The sequence below is a fragment of the Lipotes vexillifer genome, unplaced genomic scaffold, assembly GCF_000442215.2.
Source record: "Lipotes vexillifer unplaced genomic scaffold, Lipotes_vexillifer_v1.1 scaffold1691, whole genome shotgun sequence".
In the NCBI taxonomy this organism is placed as follows: domain Eukaryota; kingdom Metazoa; phylum Chordata; class Mammalia; order Artiodactyla; family Lipotidae; genus Lipotes; species Lipotes vexillifer.
The window spans coordinates 1,955,443-1,972,070 of NW_006789046.1; the positions used below are offsets into that span (position 1 = coordinate 1,955,443).

The following is a 16,628-nucleotide window of genomic DNA, read 5'->3' on the forward strand; positions in this document are numbered from 1 at the left end:
AAAAAAAAAAAAAAAAAAAAAAAAAAAAAAAAGACTAATTCCTGGGTTATCTGAAATTCATATTTGTATTTTTATTTGCTGAATCTGGCAACATTTTTCCACCTGGCATATCTAGTCACCGGGTGAACAAGAAAACATAATTAGAACACCCAGCCCTTGTCTGGTACATAGTCATCACTCAGTAATCCACGGCTGTCATCAGTTACTTTGTTAAAGTAACGGGGCCGTACTGAATTATGTGCTTCAGGCTCTCTCACCTTTGTGTCTGCACATTCATTCAGTTGACAAGTTTTTACTGAGCACGTGCTATGTGCCAGGCACTGTTCCAGGGGCTGGGAAGCAGCAGGGAATAAACCAGACAAGGGGCCCTGCCCTCAGTGGCTGGGATCCCACTGCCCACTGCCTGGAACAGCCCCACTTCCTCCCTCTCCACCTTTCCCCTTCCTGACTCCTACTTTAGGTTCCAGCTGGGATGTCACTTCCCGGGGGCGACCTAACCTCCCACCACCTCGCCCTGAGCCCTGTCCCATAGAGCCTCCTAGTGACTGTCTTAGCGGCCCACTGTCCCCTGAGTGTTGGCACTGTGTCTGCTCACACCCAGACTCCCGGTGAGGGCACAATACACGTCTGTGCATAAACAAACAACCCGTAGAGTCTGTCTTTATCCACTGTCCGCACACTCTCTGCCCCTGCCCAGCCCCCGCCCGCCCACCGAGAAGTGGAGGCGGCTCTCAGTCTCCAGCAGCACGTCCAGCCGCAAGGTCATGATGTCCTTGGGGAAGAAGCTCGGCGTGGCACGGAGCAGGGTGGCCGCGTAGCCCGTCTCGGTGGTGGTCAGGTTCTCCAGCCTGTAACTGGGGTAGCTGGGAGGGAAGAAGCACCAGGGCTGCCCCATCTGGGTGCCCGGAGGCCGCCTTGCAGGCATGTAGCAGCAGCCCCGGGCCTCACACTGCTCCTGGGTGACGGCCTTGTCGGGGGCGCAGTCGAAGCGGCCGTCAGGGGGCAGGTCGCACTGTGTGGGTGCTGCCCTGGGGCTGCCGTGGTGCCCTGGGACGGGCTGGGGCCCTTGGCTGCTGGCTCTGGGCTGGCGAGCCGGGTAAATCTCCTCTTGGGAGAAACTGTGCAGCTCTTGGGGGACCATGTCGAAGTCATGAAGCAGGAGGTGCCCCAGGATGGCCAAGGAGACTAGGGCGCAGACCCCCAGCAGGGGGCAGGAACAGGGTGGCCACCTCATCATGTGTGGGCAGCGGGCCCAGGAGGCCCGCAGACAGAAGAACCAGGCTCAAAGGGACGGCAGCAGGGAGTGGCCGGGGCCTCAGGAGACTCTCAAAGCCGCTTCCAGACATGAACTTGTGGCCAGCCCAGCAGCGCGCAGGCTAGAGGTGAGGTCTGGTGAGGAAGCAGGGCAGGCCTGGCGGAGGGAGGAAAAAGGAGGAGAGAAAAGTCCCAAACAGGGAGTTGCAGAATCCTGTGCATTGTGAAGTCTTCTAATATGTTACAAATAAACGCATTTAGAATGTCCGTAACACACAAAGACCCACGTGATAGACCAAGTGGAACAAACAAGTTCCCACAGTAGATAAGTCCCGCTCCCATATGAAGACTGGCCGAGGTGAGTCTTGGCCAGTGGGGTGGAAGCGTGTCCTCCCTCTGTCCCTCTTGGGCTGACCAGGACGTGGATACGGCCCGTGAGGGGTCTTGGGCACTGCAGCCCAGGGCAACACTCAGGGACGGCCAAGCACAGAAGAAAAGTCTGGTCCCCAGGACTGGGCAGGCGGAGCCCCTCCCGGCCCCTGCAGTCAGGCTCGTGTGGGGTCTGGTTCTGGGTCTCTGTCACAGCAGCTGCACTGGAGCCTCACTCTGGTTACTTTGGTACTAAGACTGTTCTTACCTGCATCTTGATTATCTGTATGTTCTAAATATTTTATAGGGAACATTGCTGGTCCAGCTCCTCCAAGGAGCAGCAGACACTGATATGGGACTAAACATGCAAGGATTTTATTAAGGGTGACCTTTTTATCTGTCTGAGAGAAACTGGGGAGGTTGCCAGAGAGGGTTGAGAGCACCAACACACCCGTGCAGGTCTGACCCCATGGGAGGGTGGTGTGGATTCAAGAGCCCCAGACTGCCATGCAGGTTAGGGAAGCTTGGGCAAGGCCACAGGGTTGGGGTTCTTGAGCCAAAGTTGGCCGTTAGAGGGGTCCAGGTCTCCCAGAAGCGGCCTGCCTTAGCGTTAAGGGCCGGGAGGCAGCCCCTCGCAGGAAATGCAGTGATGATTTCAGGGCATGGCGGCTGAGCCTCTGTCAGTGAAGCTCCCTGTGGTGGGAGGTCTGTGAGCTGCATTCTCATGGCCTCCAGAAACATGCAGGTGTAGGGGAAAAGTCACACGCCAGGCAAAAGTGCGCCCAGGTCACTGAGAGAGTCCAAGCCTGTCACAGACACAGACCGGTCACCTGGAACATTCTGGCCACCATGGGCCACCAGTACGTTAGATGCAAGAGTGAACTGTTTTCATTCACAACGCTTATGACACCAAATGCGTGGAGCTTTTTCTCACCAACCAATTCTCCCATTCTCTGGACACCAGCCGGGTGTCCAGCAATTCAATTCAATTCTGACACGAACTCCCAGAGTTAGCGCAGACCCCACAGGTTGCGGGCTCAGTCCCACAAGACTTCCCCCACTTCTGACACTAACCGCAAGTCCCAGGTTGTCACCGGCTCTTCTGACCAAGCCGCTATCAATTCCGGGGTTCACACAGCACCCCTCACCTCCTCAGGTTCAACAACTGGCTAGAACAACTCACAGAACTCACTTACTGTTACCTGTTTATTATAAAGGATACAACTCAGGAACAACCAGAGGGCAAGGTATGGGGAAGGGGTGCTGAGCTTCTATGCCCTCTCTGCGCTGGCCACCCTCTGAGCACCAAAATGTGTTCACAAGCTTGCAAGCTCTCCAAACCCCAACTAGTTTAGGGTTTCATTATGTACGGCATGAATGATGAAATCACTGAGCGCTGGTGATTAACTTAATCACCAGCCCCCTCTCTTAATCAAGAGCCTCCTGCCCAGAGGAAGCCCAGGAGAAAGTTCCCACCCTCGAATCCTGCCTTGCTCCTTCTGGGGACTAGCCCCCATTCTAAAGCTATCTACAAGCCCCCAGTCATCTCATTAGCATATAAAAGACACTCTTACCACCCCCAAGATTCCAGGGTTTTTAGGAGCTGTGTGCCAGGAACTGGAGACAAAGACTAATATCTCTTTTTTTATACCACATAGTGTCCCAGCTTCACCTGACCCTGCCAGACACATTTGTGATCATGATGACTCAGAAACTAAGGAACTCTGAGTGGACTCCAGGGGTCCTCACTTGGGAGCTCTTGGGCAAAGACTTCAGAAGCTGCAGAGGTGGCCAGAAGCACGGCCAGGGCAGCACCCCATGCCCTTCCCTGCTTCCATTTTACAGACAGGGAAGAGAGCCTAGAAAGGGGAAGAGATCCTAAAATGGGGAAGAGCCACACTCACAGCGCTTGACAATTTAGAGAGAAAACGGGGAAGAACTGAAGGTCAGTAGATCAAGTGGCACTGCTGACCCAGAGGGCCGGTCACCCCGCCTTCAGGTAAGTGTCTCAGAACTGCTGCTCCCCCAGGCCACGGTGGTGGTTCAAAGCCCAGCTCTACCACCGGCAGAGGAAGTAAAGGGTTCTCAACCTCAACCTCCTGTGCCTCAGCTTCCTCCCTGTGGACGGGGGCAAGCGCAGCCTTCCAAGACCAGCTCGGGGGCAGTGAGTGGGGACCGTGGAGTTTCCGGGGTCCCCAATGTTACTGGGGTCACTGTCGTTGCTGCTGCCTCCTGCCGCGCGCGGCCCTGGCACGGTGTGCTCAACTTCTCCAGTAGGAAAGCACTGACCAATCCCTCTATCGATCGACCCCTCCCATTTCGGGCGTCGCGACTGCCCGCACCCGCCAAGGATCCACTCTGCGGGGTTGCCGCGGACCTCCCCTGCCCCGCCGCTCGCTGGGACCACTGCAGCCCGGGTCCAGCAGGCAGGTCGGCTCACCTCCGCGCACGCGCGCCCGGCCCCCTGCTCACCTCCGCGAACGCACGCCCCGCCCGTAGCAGCAACTTCAGGATCCAGCGCCCACCAGAGCAGCGGCGGCGGGTCACGTGACAGCCCCCTGCGCAGGCGCCCTTAGTGAGTGCTCGCCTCCGGGATGCGCCCTCTGGTGGCGGGGCGCTTGGTGGCGTCCTCGCCCTCCTTGGGCCTCGGCGTCCCTGGAACGTGGGAGGGGCTCAGGGGGCGCGCACCTTGCAGGGGCGAGCTCTCGGGGGAGAGGCGGGGCCTTGCCTTTGGGGGTCGCATAGGGCGCTATGCCCCCGCATGAGCGAACCCTCAGCATCCTGGAGCCCGCCAGGCCGCCCGCCGAGGCACGGCTCTGCGACAAAATAGCGAAAATTTGAAAGCAACTTAAAGTTCTTCTGAAAAGGAAAACATTGTCATAACCCATAAAATCGACTGTCGTGAAAATGTTCAATGACAAGGAACTTTTCGTACACAAAGTCTCATGTTAAGGCAAGCAAGCCTAAAAAACAAAAAGAGGGGCAAGCTTGTACAGCAAGAAACTAACACAACATCGTAAGGCAATTATACTCCAATAAAAATTAATTAAAAAGCAAAAAGAAAAAAGGAGAAAGCTTTCCAAAATGACATACAGAAGCCGGACCCTGTGGCCTTGTCAGGTGGAACCAGGCACAGAAAGCCCGGCGCAGCAGTGTCAGAGCAGGATTGAGGGCCTCCTCGCTTCTTTGTGGGCTTTGCATTTCTGAAATGTTTTAGAATAAATACAATTTTCTCTCATATTCAGAAAAATAGTTTTATTTTTCTGCTGAAAGTTTAAAATTACTTTTTAGAACATTTTCCTTTAAACTGCAGAGAAGGCATAGGTAGCAGGGGCTCAGGAATCAGTGTGGGGGGAGGAGCCCTGGCTGGAGGAGAGGGCAGGACAAGTGGGCAGACAAGGAGGTCTGTGTTCATGCACCTGTGTGGTCGTATCTCAGGCATTAGGCTTCCAGACGCAGCCAGGGTCCCCCTGGACTTGCTCCTGTAAGCTGGGAATCTGGATTTAACCCAAGCTGGGAGTGGGGGCAGGAGCAGAGACCTGGGTTTCCAATTTTACTTGGAAGAGTAAGCCCAATGTGGGAATACGGGTTCGTTTTCACTGACACTGCCTTTGCAAGCGGAAGACTCACCGAAATGCAACTGGAAACGCTGGCATTTGACTTGGTTTAAACTGCCGGGTGGCTAAAAAAAAAAACATTCCTACAATGCTGGCCTGTCTGTTTCTCTTAACTGGTGTCTCTGAGGGTAGAAAGATTTGAAGTCCCTGATGATACACAAAACTGATCTCCTTGGGGGGTGGGTGCTCTCTAGGGCCCGGATGACTCCAGCCTGTTGCTGATGGACCGGCTGACCTTGAGCAGGGCCTCCTGGAACTGGGGGTATTCGTCCTTCACGTGGTGGAGGATGGTGCTGATGCCGGCCAGGCGGTCGTCCAGCCGCTTGAGCTCTGCCAGCAGTGACTGCTTATTGCGGAGCAGGAAGGTGTAGCGCCCGTCCTTCACGGCCTGCAGGTGCTTGAGGCGTGACTGCAGGGCCACGAGTGTGGAAAGGTTCTTGGGTGGGACAAGAGACCCCGTGTCAGGCTACGCACGTTAAAAAGAGGACAGCCTCTGGGCTGGCACGAACTCCAACTCAAGGACATGCCAGAGGAGAACTCTGCAGGAACGAACAGCTGAGGGTGCTGAGTCTCCAGATCCAGGCAAAGAGGCTGACATGCACGGGGTGGAGCCTGGACCCTCCCTCACCTGCCGTCCAACCTGCCAGGTGCCAGGCCCGGCACCCACCACTCCCATCTCAGCTGGCCAGGCCCCAAACCCTGCAGCCCTGCTTGACCCCTCTCTTCTGCTCACACCACCACATCCAATCCAGCAGGAAATCCCACTGGGGCGACTTTGAAATTATATGCAGAATCTGACGGCTTCGCACTAGCCCCAGGCTACCCGTGTTCCGTGCATCCCCATCCTCCTTAAGTACCATCATGGCCTCAAACAGGTTTCCGTGTCCACACTTGGCCCTCCCATTCCACACTCAACATCAGAGCCGAGTGATCCCGATAACCCCAAGTTACTCCTCCCCCCCAACCCCCTCCCTGAGGGAGAAGCCCCTGGTCACGGTGGTGCACCCCCAAGCGGTGCAAGCCCAGGGGCCCCAGCAGTCTCCAGCTCCTGCTGTACCTGGGGTTGCTCACTCCCTCGCTTCCTGCAAGTCTTGACTCCAGTGTCGCTTCACCTGTGTGGCTGTCTCAGACCACCCTACTTACAAGTGCAGCCCCCACCCACCCGATGCTCCTTCTCTGCCCCGTTTCTCCAGAGTATCTATATCACCATCAGATATATGGTATCTTTTTTCTTATTAGTTTTGTTCTCACCTGCCCTCCCGCCCTCAGAAGGAGGGCAGGGATTGTCACCTTTTCTATTCTAGTCTGTTGCCCTGGCACCCAGGACAGTGCCGGCCCATGGAGACTTCATGGGAAACATGAGGTGGACAACAGCAGTAGGCAGTGCTGTGATCAGCCTGGGCTTAGCTGGGCCGGAACGGGCCTTGCTGCTGGGTTCCTGTGGCCCTGGTGGCCCTGGGGACTTGCTTACCTGTCGCTTGAGGGCTGTCAGCTGGTACAGGCCAGCTTCGAGCTCGTCGGCCTTGGCCTGCATGCTTGACAGCTGCTCCTGCTTCTCCAGGAGGGAGTCGCTCAAGGATTTTTGAGTTTCTTCCAGTTCTAGGATGGTTTGGGTGCACTCCTCGGTGGCCTGGGGGGTTAGACAGGAGCATCCTGGGACCCTGCCCACCGGTTATTCAGCCAACAGAGCAGAGTCAGGCTGGGAGGACCCCAGGACCCTCTATGCACATGATCCAGGAGGATTCCCAAAGAGGGGGTGCAGGAGAGTATTGGGGGTGAGGAGGCCAGCAAGGGAGCCCTGGCCAGACCCTCTGTGGGGTGGGGCGGAGAGGAGTCCATCACCAAGCTGGGCACAGGAGACCCCTGGGGAGCCACGAGGGGTCGAGAGGGATGGACGCCAGGAGTGGCCAACGTGGCAGAGAAATGCACAAACCAGGCCCGGAAAAGGCCCCTCTGCGCCTCCAGTAACATCTAAATGAGCAGTTGGATCAAGTCTGTCATTTTCAGCTACCTTCCCTCATACAGGACTCCCCCTACAGGGGCTATTCCAACATTCTCCATTCAGTCCCCTGGCTGATGCCACGAGGTGAGGACCCATTTCACGGGTCAGTAAACAGAGGTACAGAGAGATCAGACGACGTGCCTGAGCCATGAGTGGAAGAGCAGGGCTGGGACCCACGGAGGGGCTGGGACCCACGGTGGGGCTCCGAGGCTGCTTTCTGTCTCATGTAACCGTCGCCTCTCAGGGAGGGGTCACTGCTCCTATCTCCACTGGCAGACGAGGAAATTCAGGCGTGGAAGGTTTCTATACACACTGAGGCCACACAGCTGGTCAGCAGGGGCTGAGGGAAGTCTGAGCCCACAGCCCAGCCTGGTGATCACAAAAGGAGGGGGCACTTTGGGCCATACAGCTGGTCCCTTCTCAGGGCAAGGCACACACCACACGCTCAGTCGATGTGGACTGGTGGGCGGGGACATGGGCTCAAGTGGGTGCCCTCCATGTTCCCGCTGGCCCATCCCCACCACCCACTTGGGGTCAGTGACACAGGGTCTCGTGCCCTTCACCAGCACTCCATACTTCCCTGATGCCATTTCTGTTAGGCAGAAAGGGGCAGAAATAGGGCCGCCTCCAGTCCTAAGCTGCACCCTCCCTATATAGATCTGTTAAACCCAAGACAAACTCCCAAAGAAAGCCCCTATCAGAGCAGGACGTTAGGGGCACTCGGGAAGCACCTACTGATCTGGCACCCACTGTATCTTGACCCAGAACCAGCATGTGGGGTGTGAGGCTCAGGCTTTTGTCCCCAGCACAGAAGAAAGCAGCTTGTCTGATTCTGCACCCGAGCTCCTCCCATCACCCCCAGCCCCCACTGTCACTTCTCTGTCTCCTAACAGCCCTGACACAGCAGCTGTGACCATAGCTCTGGGAATGAGGGGCAGAAGAGGAGGAGGTGAGGCAGGTGGGGCAGGGAGGGACCGGCCAAGAAGCAGGCAGGAAGGACAGAGTGAAATCGCAGCCCAAGCTGGGGAAAGTACATCAGAAATACAGCCCTGGCCAGTGATGTCTGCACGCCTGCCAGCGGGGCTGGTGACACAGGCTGACCGCCTGTGGACAGGTGGCCTGCAGCATGGTCCCTTCCTAGTCGCTCGGCTCCCCTACCTTGTGAATGTCCCTGATCTTCCGTCTCAGCTCGGTCTGCCTGCGGTGGAAGTCTGTGCGGGTGAGCAGCTTCTTGTCCATCTTGCACTGCCCCTCGGCCCGAGTGGAGATGGTCTCTCTGCGGGCGACAGCCAGCTCCATGTCCCGGATCATCTTCTCCTGCTGCTTCAGCAGTTGGCTGTGCTTGACCTGGGTGCACAGGGCAGAGGGACCTCCCACCACATCCAACTGAACCATCAGGGAACCCACAAGGGTGATGTCCCCAGGGGAGCAAGGAACCTGGGGGCTGAGTCCACCAGTCATAGTGACTTAAGGTCCATGTAAAGAACACCAGGCAAACAGGGCAACACCGAGAAACCGTCAGAGACCAGGGCAGGTGGGGCGACATGAGGACAAGATGTGGCCCGGGGTTGGGTCCTGGAGCAGAAGGACATTAGCCAAAAAAAACGGTGAACTCTGGTCAGAATTTGTAGTTTGGTTAATTGTATTGCACCAAGGTTAATTTCCGCATTAGGAAAAACGCACCATGGTTTTGTGAGATGGTGGTTTTGTGAGATGGTGGTGTGTAGGGCCTATAGGGCCTGGAGCTGGGGGCTGGGTTGTGGTGGGAGCTGGGCTGCGAGGGGCGCCAGGGAGCTTCCTGCAGGGGTGGACGTGCTCTATGTCTCCATGGGGTGGTGGCTGCATACGTGTGCACTGGACATTTAAAATAAGTTCATGTTACTGCATGTAAATTACTCCTCAATAAAGTTGATTCAAAATAACAAAAGGATAGATAGGCAGGAATCCCCAAGTTAGGAGTGGTGGTGGGAGGCCTAGCCCACGAGGTTAAAACAGAGCAAGGGTGACAGTAACCAAATGCTCTGCGCTGGCACGAGCCCGTCAAAATAACTGTCACAGCAGAGCAGAGATGCAGGACAAGGATGGCATCCTCATCTCCATCCGTGTGATCAACGTGGCCGTTCAAATCAGTGAGAGAAGCACAGATCATCTGATACATGCTGCTGGCGTAACTCACTCACCAGCAGAAAGAAAATACAGATGGAACCCTATTCACAACATATCCCCAAACAAATTCCAGGTGGATTCAAGATCTAAGTATGTGCAAACAAGTGAAAAAACTCAGGAATCTGTTTGTGTAACCTCGAGCAGGGGAACCTTCTTAATAGTACCAGAGACCCAGGAGCCATACAGGAAAAGACTGATACACAACTAAACACTAAACACGTTCTGAGCGGAAAGAGACTATAAAAAAATTGTGTAAAGGCAAGCAGTGGACCAGAGGTAACGTTTAGAATAGGTATTAAAGACAGGGGTTATTAACCCCAATATACAAGGAGGTCCTAAAAATTGCTAAGAAATAAGAAACAGGAAAATCAGGCAAAGATATAAACAGGCAAAACCTCCCAAGGAGGAAACGCCAGAACACACACACACATGTACTCAACCCCCCACGCGTAAACCAGCAACGCAAATCCACTGAGAAACCTCTTTTCATGCAGTGGGTTGTCAAATATTATAGACCGATAAACAAATGAGTGAGTTTAGCAAAATCACAGGAACAAAGTCAATGTACAAAAGTCCGTTGTAGGGGCTTCCCTGGTGGCGCAGTGGTTGAGAGTCCGTCTGCCGATGCAGGGGACACGGGGTCGTGCCCTGGTCTGGGAAGATCCCACATGCCACGGAGCGGCTGGGCCCATGAGCCATGGCCTCTGAGCCTGCGTGTCCAGAGCCTGTGCTCCGCAACGGGAGAGGCCACAACAGTGAGAGGCCCGCGTACCACACACACACACACACACACACACACACACACACACACACACAAGTCCATTGTATTTCTGTACCTTAACAATGAGAAACTGGAATTTGAAAATTTAAAAAGTACCATTTACAATAGCACCAGAAAACACGAAACACTTAGGTATAAATCTAACAAAACATATGCAAGACCCGAATGCTGAAGACAAAAACACTAACAAGGGAAATCAAACAAGACCAAGTAAATAGGGAGACAGATACACCTGCTCATGGACTGGAAAACTCAGCAATGCTAAGGTGTCAATTCTCTCTAAATTGATCTGTAGCCTCAAATCCCAGCCATGATCCCCACAGGAACTTTTGTAGAAATTGACAGGCTGATTTTCAATGTTTTTAGAAAGGAAAAAGATATTGAATAGACAAGACAATTTTGTAAAAAAGAACAATGCTGGAGGAATCACATTGGACAGAGCCACAGAAATCAAGACCATGTGGATTTGGGCTCTTGGATCAGTGGACACAGCAGAGGGCCCAGAAACAGACCCATGAAAACAAATATGGTCACTGATTTCCACAAGGATATCATTGTAACAATTGTTTTAGTGACAAAACAACAAACTGGAAACAATCTGAATCTTCACATCAACCTAGGAATGTTTCATTAAATTATGTTATATCCATAGTATATTCTGCAACTGTTGAAGAAAGATAATGTCTGGATTATTTTTTAAAAAATAAGTTGCTGGGCTTCCCTGGTGGCGCAGTGGTTGAGAGTCCGCCTGCCGATGCAGGGGACACAGGTTCGTGCCCTGGTCCGGGAAGATCCCACATGCCGCGGAGCAACTAGGCCCGTGAGCCATGGCCACTGAGCCTGAGTGTCCGGAGCCTGTGCTCCGCAACGGGAGAGGCCACAGCAGTGAGAGGCCCACGTACCAAAGAGAGAATGCAAGTCTCCTTCTCTCCCCTTGCAGTGGCTGGATTATATGTACTATTTTTGTTATGGAAAACAAAACAAAACAAAACCACAACTAGGGGGCAAGGGGGCGGTAGCCCCATCCGTCCATGTATGTGTGTGTGTGTGCACGTGCCTGTGTGGGTGTAAGCTCCATGGTAGAGGGTGTGACCTGCTGCAACTTCTGCGGTTTGAAAAGTCAGTTAAATGGAGTGGTTTTCTAAAACTTATCAGCAGTAGATGCATTTGATCAGAATTCCTCTGGACTCAATAGCTAGCGGAGTTATTATTAACCATGTAATTATAAAAGTGATGTTACATTTATTTTTATTACCTCCTCTCATTTGTATCCTTAAGGCCCTGAACCTTTGGCTCAGTGACAGCCTGTGATTTAATTACCAGCCTTTTCTCAAGGGAATGAAATCCAGCTTAAGATGTCAGTAGAGAGAAAACATGGCTCGGAAGGAAAAGGTGGCTGTGTTCCTTGAACCCTGTTACTGAGTGAGAGTCTTTCTGGTCCAACAGTGGGATACATCTCACAAATGGGTCGTGAGATTGGTGGGTGGTGGTGGGGTGACAGCCAGCGTTTAAAAATACTGGAGTGCATTGCTTGCACAGAGTGAGGGTAAAATAGTAGTTCATGAATACTGTGCAGACAGCTGTGTGTCCTGTAACCATTTCGGTGCAGTAAGAACAAGAATTGGACAGGCCCTGATACAGGAGGTCGGCAAAGCGAAACAGCGAGTTTCCTTGTGCTTGGGCTGCAGGCTGCTGTGCCGGAGTGGTTTCCTTCCAGGACGCCGAGCTCCCAAGCTCTCCACACCTCCTTCCTCCCACCCACCTTCATCCTGTGGATCTCGGCCTTCATGGCCCTGATCTCTGTCTGGCCCGTCTCGAAATCCACTGAGGCGCGCATCTCTTTTGCCAGTTGGATTTTTTTGTCCCAAAGCATGATCTGGTGTCTTTAAGGGAAGGAGAGGCAGTGTAAGAGCTGGAGAACGAAGGGGCTTTCTTTCTTATGCTTCGGTGAGAGCTGTGTGCTGTACTTGGGGTGGGCTCCGAGCACGAGGAGCAATGTCTGTAATGGGCTACGGGAGACCCTCACCTTCCCGTCCATGAGGGGCACCCTCACCTAGCAGGTGGCCTGGTTAATTTGCAGGCACCCAGGCAAGGGTTTAAATAGAAACAAATGTTACCATTCTGGGACCAGAAGGTGAACTCAACCCCAGTGCCTACCACCCTCACTGGGGGGCCTGGGCAGGGGGCGGGGGTGGAGGAGAAAACAGATATGTAACTTTAGGAGAAACTGAGAAAAGCAAATATAAGCGATAGAAGTTGATATAAGAAGTCAAAAGCCTAGATAGACCAAGAGCCTGAAAGCTATTAAAATGTTAGCAAAGACACAGGCCCCCCCCACCCACTGTGGTCTGAATGTTTGTGTCCCCCCACCAAATCCACATGTTGGAATCCTTATGCCAAGTCTTGGGATGGTGATGAGGTCATGAGGGTGGAACCCCCATGAATGTGATTAGTGCCCTCATAAAAGAGAACCCACAGATCTCCCCCTCTCCTGCCACCCTGTGAGGACACAGCAAGGAGTCTGCAACCCAGAAGAGAGCCCTCACCCGACCATATAGGTACCCTGATCTCGGACTTCCAGCCTCCAGAACTGTGAGCAATAAATTCCTGTTTATTGTTTATAAGCCCCAGTCTGTGGTGTTCCGTTGTAGCAGCCTGGAGGGACTAAGATCCTCTGCAAGCTCCAGGTGGTGTTATGTGTAGATTCTGTCAAACCACAGGGAGGGGATGATCCCTTTGCCACTCAGCCCCTTGGCGATCACATGGCACCAATCAGGGTACATGCATACACTACCCGCTCAAGAGCCCTTGCAACTGGAGATACAGATCTACGTGCACCAACGGGGAAGGACATCTACAGAAAAATATAAAGTTACTTCAAAGGGGGACATAGAGACCAATCTCATTTTTGTTTAAAAAAAAAATGAAAGAAATACACAGAGAAAATGGTAAAGGAAGAGGACTGGATTAAGTGTGATTCTCCTTTCTACTCTGCACACACTGTTATGGTTTAAAATGCTTACCGTTGGGTCTGGATTACTCTTACAATCAGGCACCAGAAAGATCATACAGTTTTAAAAAAGTCTGTCCCAAAGGAAGCCACTCTATTTCCAGCCACCACGATCATGGGTTTGGTGGGAGGGCTGCCCCGAGCGCAGGAGACCAGAACCCCACTCTTCCCCGGGATCCCCCTTGGGTTCCAGAACCGCCCCCACCTCCCGGCCGGTTTATGCGGACGGTGGCCTCCCATGGCTCCGCGGGGCAGCGACCCTGGGACGGGACGCGCCCGGCACTCACTCCGCCTCCACCAGGCTGTTGAGCACGGCCGCCTTCTCCTCCCTGAGCTCGTTCAGCTTCTCCTGCATTTCGATGGTCTCTCGCTCCGAGGCCTGCATGTGGAGGGGGTGGCTGAGGGTGGGGCTGAGGGCGGGCGCACACCTGTTCCCCCGCCTCGCCCCCTGCCTGCCCACCATGGGCGGGAGCTCAAGGTGGAGCCCACCTTGAGTGCACGCACGAACTCGCCCTCGGTGGCCAGGTTGCCCTGGTGCAGCTCCTCGGAGCTGCGTCTGTTCTGGTTCATCAGCACGTTGAGCTTCCTCAGGTCGTTGTCCAGGTCCCTCATGTGCCGCTCGATTTGCTTCTGCTCTTTCTTCTCCTGGTCGATCTTGTCTGCGGGGAGGGCGGCCGGGGGTTGGGGGTGGCCCCTGGGGGTAGTGATCTGGGTCTGTGCCCAGAGCGCCCCCCGGCCCCGCCGACCTTCGGGCACCCCCGCCCAGCCAGAGGAGGCAGAAGGGGACAGGGCTGGCGCTCAGACACCAAGCCCCTAGGAAACACCAGCTAAGCTGAGGGGCAGGGCCGGAAAGCAACGACCCTGACCAACAACAGGGGGGTTTGGGTGGCCCCAGGGCAGGACGAGCAGGCGGCAGGACCTCCGGGAAGAAATGGGCATGATGTGTTCAGGCCGAGTGGGCCCTGGACACCAGGCAGCACTTCCTGTGGGGCTGCAGGGCTGGGCTGACCAGGTGGGACCAGGTGGGACCGGGACACCACAGCAGGTGCTGTGGAGGGGGGCTGGGCAGGGGAGCTCACTTTCTATCCGTAGTTTCTTCTGCTCCAGGATGTGGATCTCCTTCTTGGACATGTCCAGGGAGGCCAGGTGTTCCTCACGTCCCTGCGTGGCCGCCACCATCTCCTGCTGCAGCCGGAGCCAGGTCACCTGGGCCTGCGTCACGCCGGCGTTGTGCTCCTCGATCATCTTGGTCAGCCTCTTGATCTCCAGCTCCAGGGGCCCCACTTCTTCCCCCTGGAAGTGAGGTTCACCAGAAAGCAGAATGAGCCTCTAAATCCGGGTGGGCTGCCAAGGGTGGGGACCCCTGAGACCATGTGTCTGTACGACGAGTAGGGGGTCTTTACTCAGAGGGACCAGGGACCCTGTCATAGGGTCCCTTCCCCTGAGGGCCCAAGCAATATGGCCTGACCTGCTGTGGGAGATATGGGTCTGGAGGTCTGTGACCCCTTCCCCTCCCTCCACTGGCCGGGACCCACCATGCCCCAGTCTTGGGGCAGGGGCAGCAGGGCCTCTGTCACCCAAAGGGGCTTTGCAAATTGTCTTTTAACAGCACACTGTCATGGGTTAGGGTCTTTACTTCCTTGGAATCCACGCAGGTTGCAGCTCTGAGACCACACTCTGGTGTCGAGGTCTACCTAAGAATGTGCCCCCAGCTGCCCATCCTGTTCTGGGACTTGAAGCTGTTGGTGGGTTCCTCAGGTCAGTGATACATGGATAACCTGTAGGACTTCAAGCCCCAAACTCATCAGACCACTTCACTTAGAGCTGCAGTCAGTGGCTGAGATCCCGCCCTCTGCCTGTCTTCGCATAGCCTGTGGGCCACACAAAAAATCAGGAGAATTTTTTGCCAGGCGGAAGTTATATGGAATTCAAACTTCAGGGGCCCTAAGTAAGGTTTTACTGCACACGGCCACACCCATCTGTTTACGTACTGCCTGTGCCTCCTCATAGCCGCTGGGGTGGGGGGTTGCAAGAGACCATCTGGCCTGTAACACCTGAAATACTGACTATCTGGCCCAACAGAGAAGGTCTGCAGACAGCTCCTGAGTCAGAGCATTTGGCACAGACACGTGTGCTTCACCTGTACGATCGGCAGGACAGGAACGCATGTGTCCTACGTGAGTTCGTTTCTGAACGTAAGAAGTTCCTGAAATGGCCAGTCATGGATATCAACCCGAGCGGCTTCTCCTAGCCCTGGGGTCTTACCCCGAGTTCAGAAATCATCTGCTCCAGCTGCTTGTTCAAAAAGTTGATGAGGCCTTGCTTTCTCTCAATCAGGATTGTGCGCCTGGAGATTTCATTTTCACTGTTTGTGATGAGGTCGTTGACTTTTTTCACTTCCTTGTCCAGCTCAGCCAGTGTCTTCTGATGCATGTCCAGCCTACAGCTGGTGTTCGTGATGTCCAGGGTGGTCTGAGCAATGTCGCCGTCAATTTTGGAATGATGTGTCACCTGAATTAGCAGAAGGAAATATGTCTGAACTTTTTTTCTCTCTCTGGGAGGCTCCAAATGAGCTGGTTGGCTTCTTGTTTCCTTGATCATCCGGGTATTCATCTGGAGAAATTCCAAAACATAATCAGGAGAGGAGGATGTTGGCTTTCTCTCCACCTCATGACCTGTCAAAGGACCTACTTGTTGGAACCCTAATGATTTCTCACAGAAAAAGAAAGCTAACATTATTGTCTCTTCTTATCAAACAAACAGTAACGTGCATTGAAATGGGGAAATGTGAAAATACAGATGATCACCCATAAATCTGCCACACAGTTAGCCAGCATCACTATTTAGAATCTATCCTGCCTTCCCGACTTTGTATATAAACCCCTTTGCCCCCCACCAAAAGAAAAACAGGATCACACTCTACATATAGGTTTGTAAGCCACTTTGCAATTTGACAAATTTCATGTCATGTCATTTTTAATGGCTGTGTAATACTCGGTCATATTTGTAACAGAGATTAGGAAACAAGTCACAGCTGTCCCTGGGAATGTCATCTGTTCCACAATGATCATGGGGCACTGCTCTTGACAGCTCATGTGTTTTGGTGAGGAAAACCAAGATGCCTGCTTTCTTTGAGCTTGTCAATCTCTTATCAACATTCCAACTCTAAATAATGCTGTGACAAACACCAACTTCTAATTTCTATTTGATGGGACAAATGTCCTTACATTTCACTGGAAAAGCTGGACACAGTCCTTGAGAGAAAAGATTGTACTGTACTGGGGCTCTCGCCAACCTTGGTTCTGCGGGTGCAAGCTTCAGCCCGGGGCAGAACTGCCCAGGGCTCCGCGGGGCTGCCACTGTCCTGAAGGCTGGGCCAGCCCACCCTGCCTCCTCTGCTGGCTTCCAAAGACAGATTTGCTCCACTCT

At 53.8% G+C, this 16,628-nt stretch overlaps 2 protein-coding genes across 2 annotated transcripts in view; both read right to left on the reverse strand.

The window, feature by feature from the left end:
- The window catches only part of GAA (alpha glucosidase), a 20,105-nt gene extending 18,868 nt beyond the window's left edge, over nucleotides 1-1,237 (reverse strand). The window contains 1 exon segment of the mRNA XM_007462346.1: nucleotides 713-1,237. Within this exon segment, the coding sequence (XP_007462408.1) occupies nucleotides 713-1,237 (525 nt within the window).
- A 4,193-nt stretch (nucleotides 1,238-5,430) lies between these two features.
- Nucleotides 5,431-16,628, reverse strand: part of CCDC40 (coiled-coil domain 40 molecular ruler complex subunit) — a 42,226-nt gene continuing 31,028 nt past the window's right edge. Inside the window, exons 13-20 of the mRNA XM_007462347.1 lie at nucleotides 15,465-15,710; nucleotides 14,279-14,492; nucleotides 13,689-13,858; nucleotides 13,487-13,578; nucleotides 11,952-12,072; nucleotides 8,401-8,589; nucleotides 6,712-6,870; nucleotides 5,431-5,676 (exon numbers count right to left, since the gene is read on the reverse strand). Coding sequence (XP_007462409.1) covers nucleotides 5,431-5,676; nucleotides 6,712-6,870; nucleotides 8,401-8,589; nucleotides 11,952-12,072; nucleotides 13,487-13,578; nucleotides 13,689-13,858; nucleotides 14,279-14,492; nucleotides 15,465-15,710 — 1,437 coding nt within the window. The remainder of the gene's footprint in view (nucleotides 5,677-6,711; nucleotides 6,871-8,400; nucleotides 8,590-11,951; nucleotides 12,073-13,486; nucleotides 13,579-13,688; nucleotides 13,859-14,278; nucleotides 14,493-15,464; nucleotides 15,711-16,628) is intronic.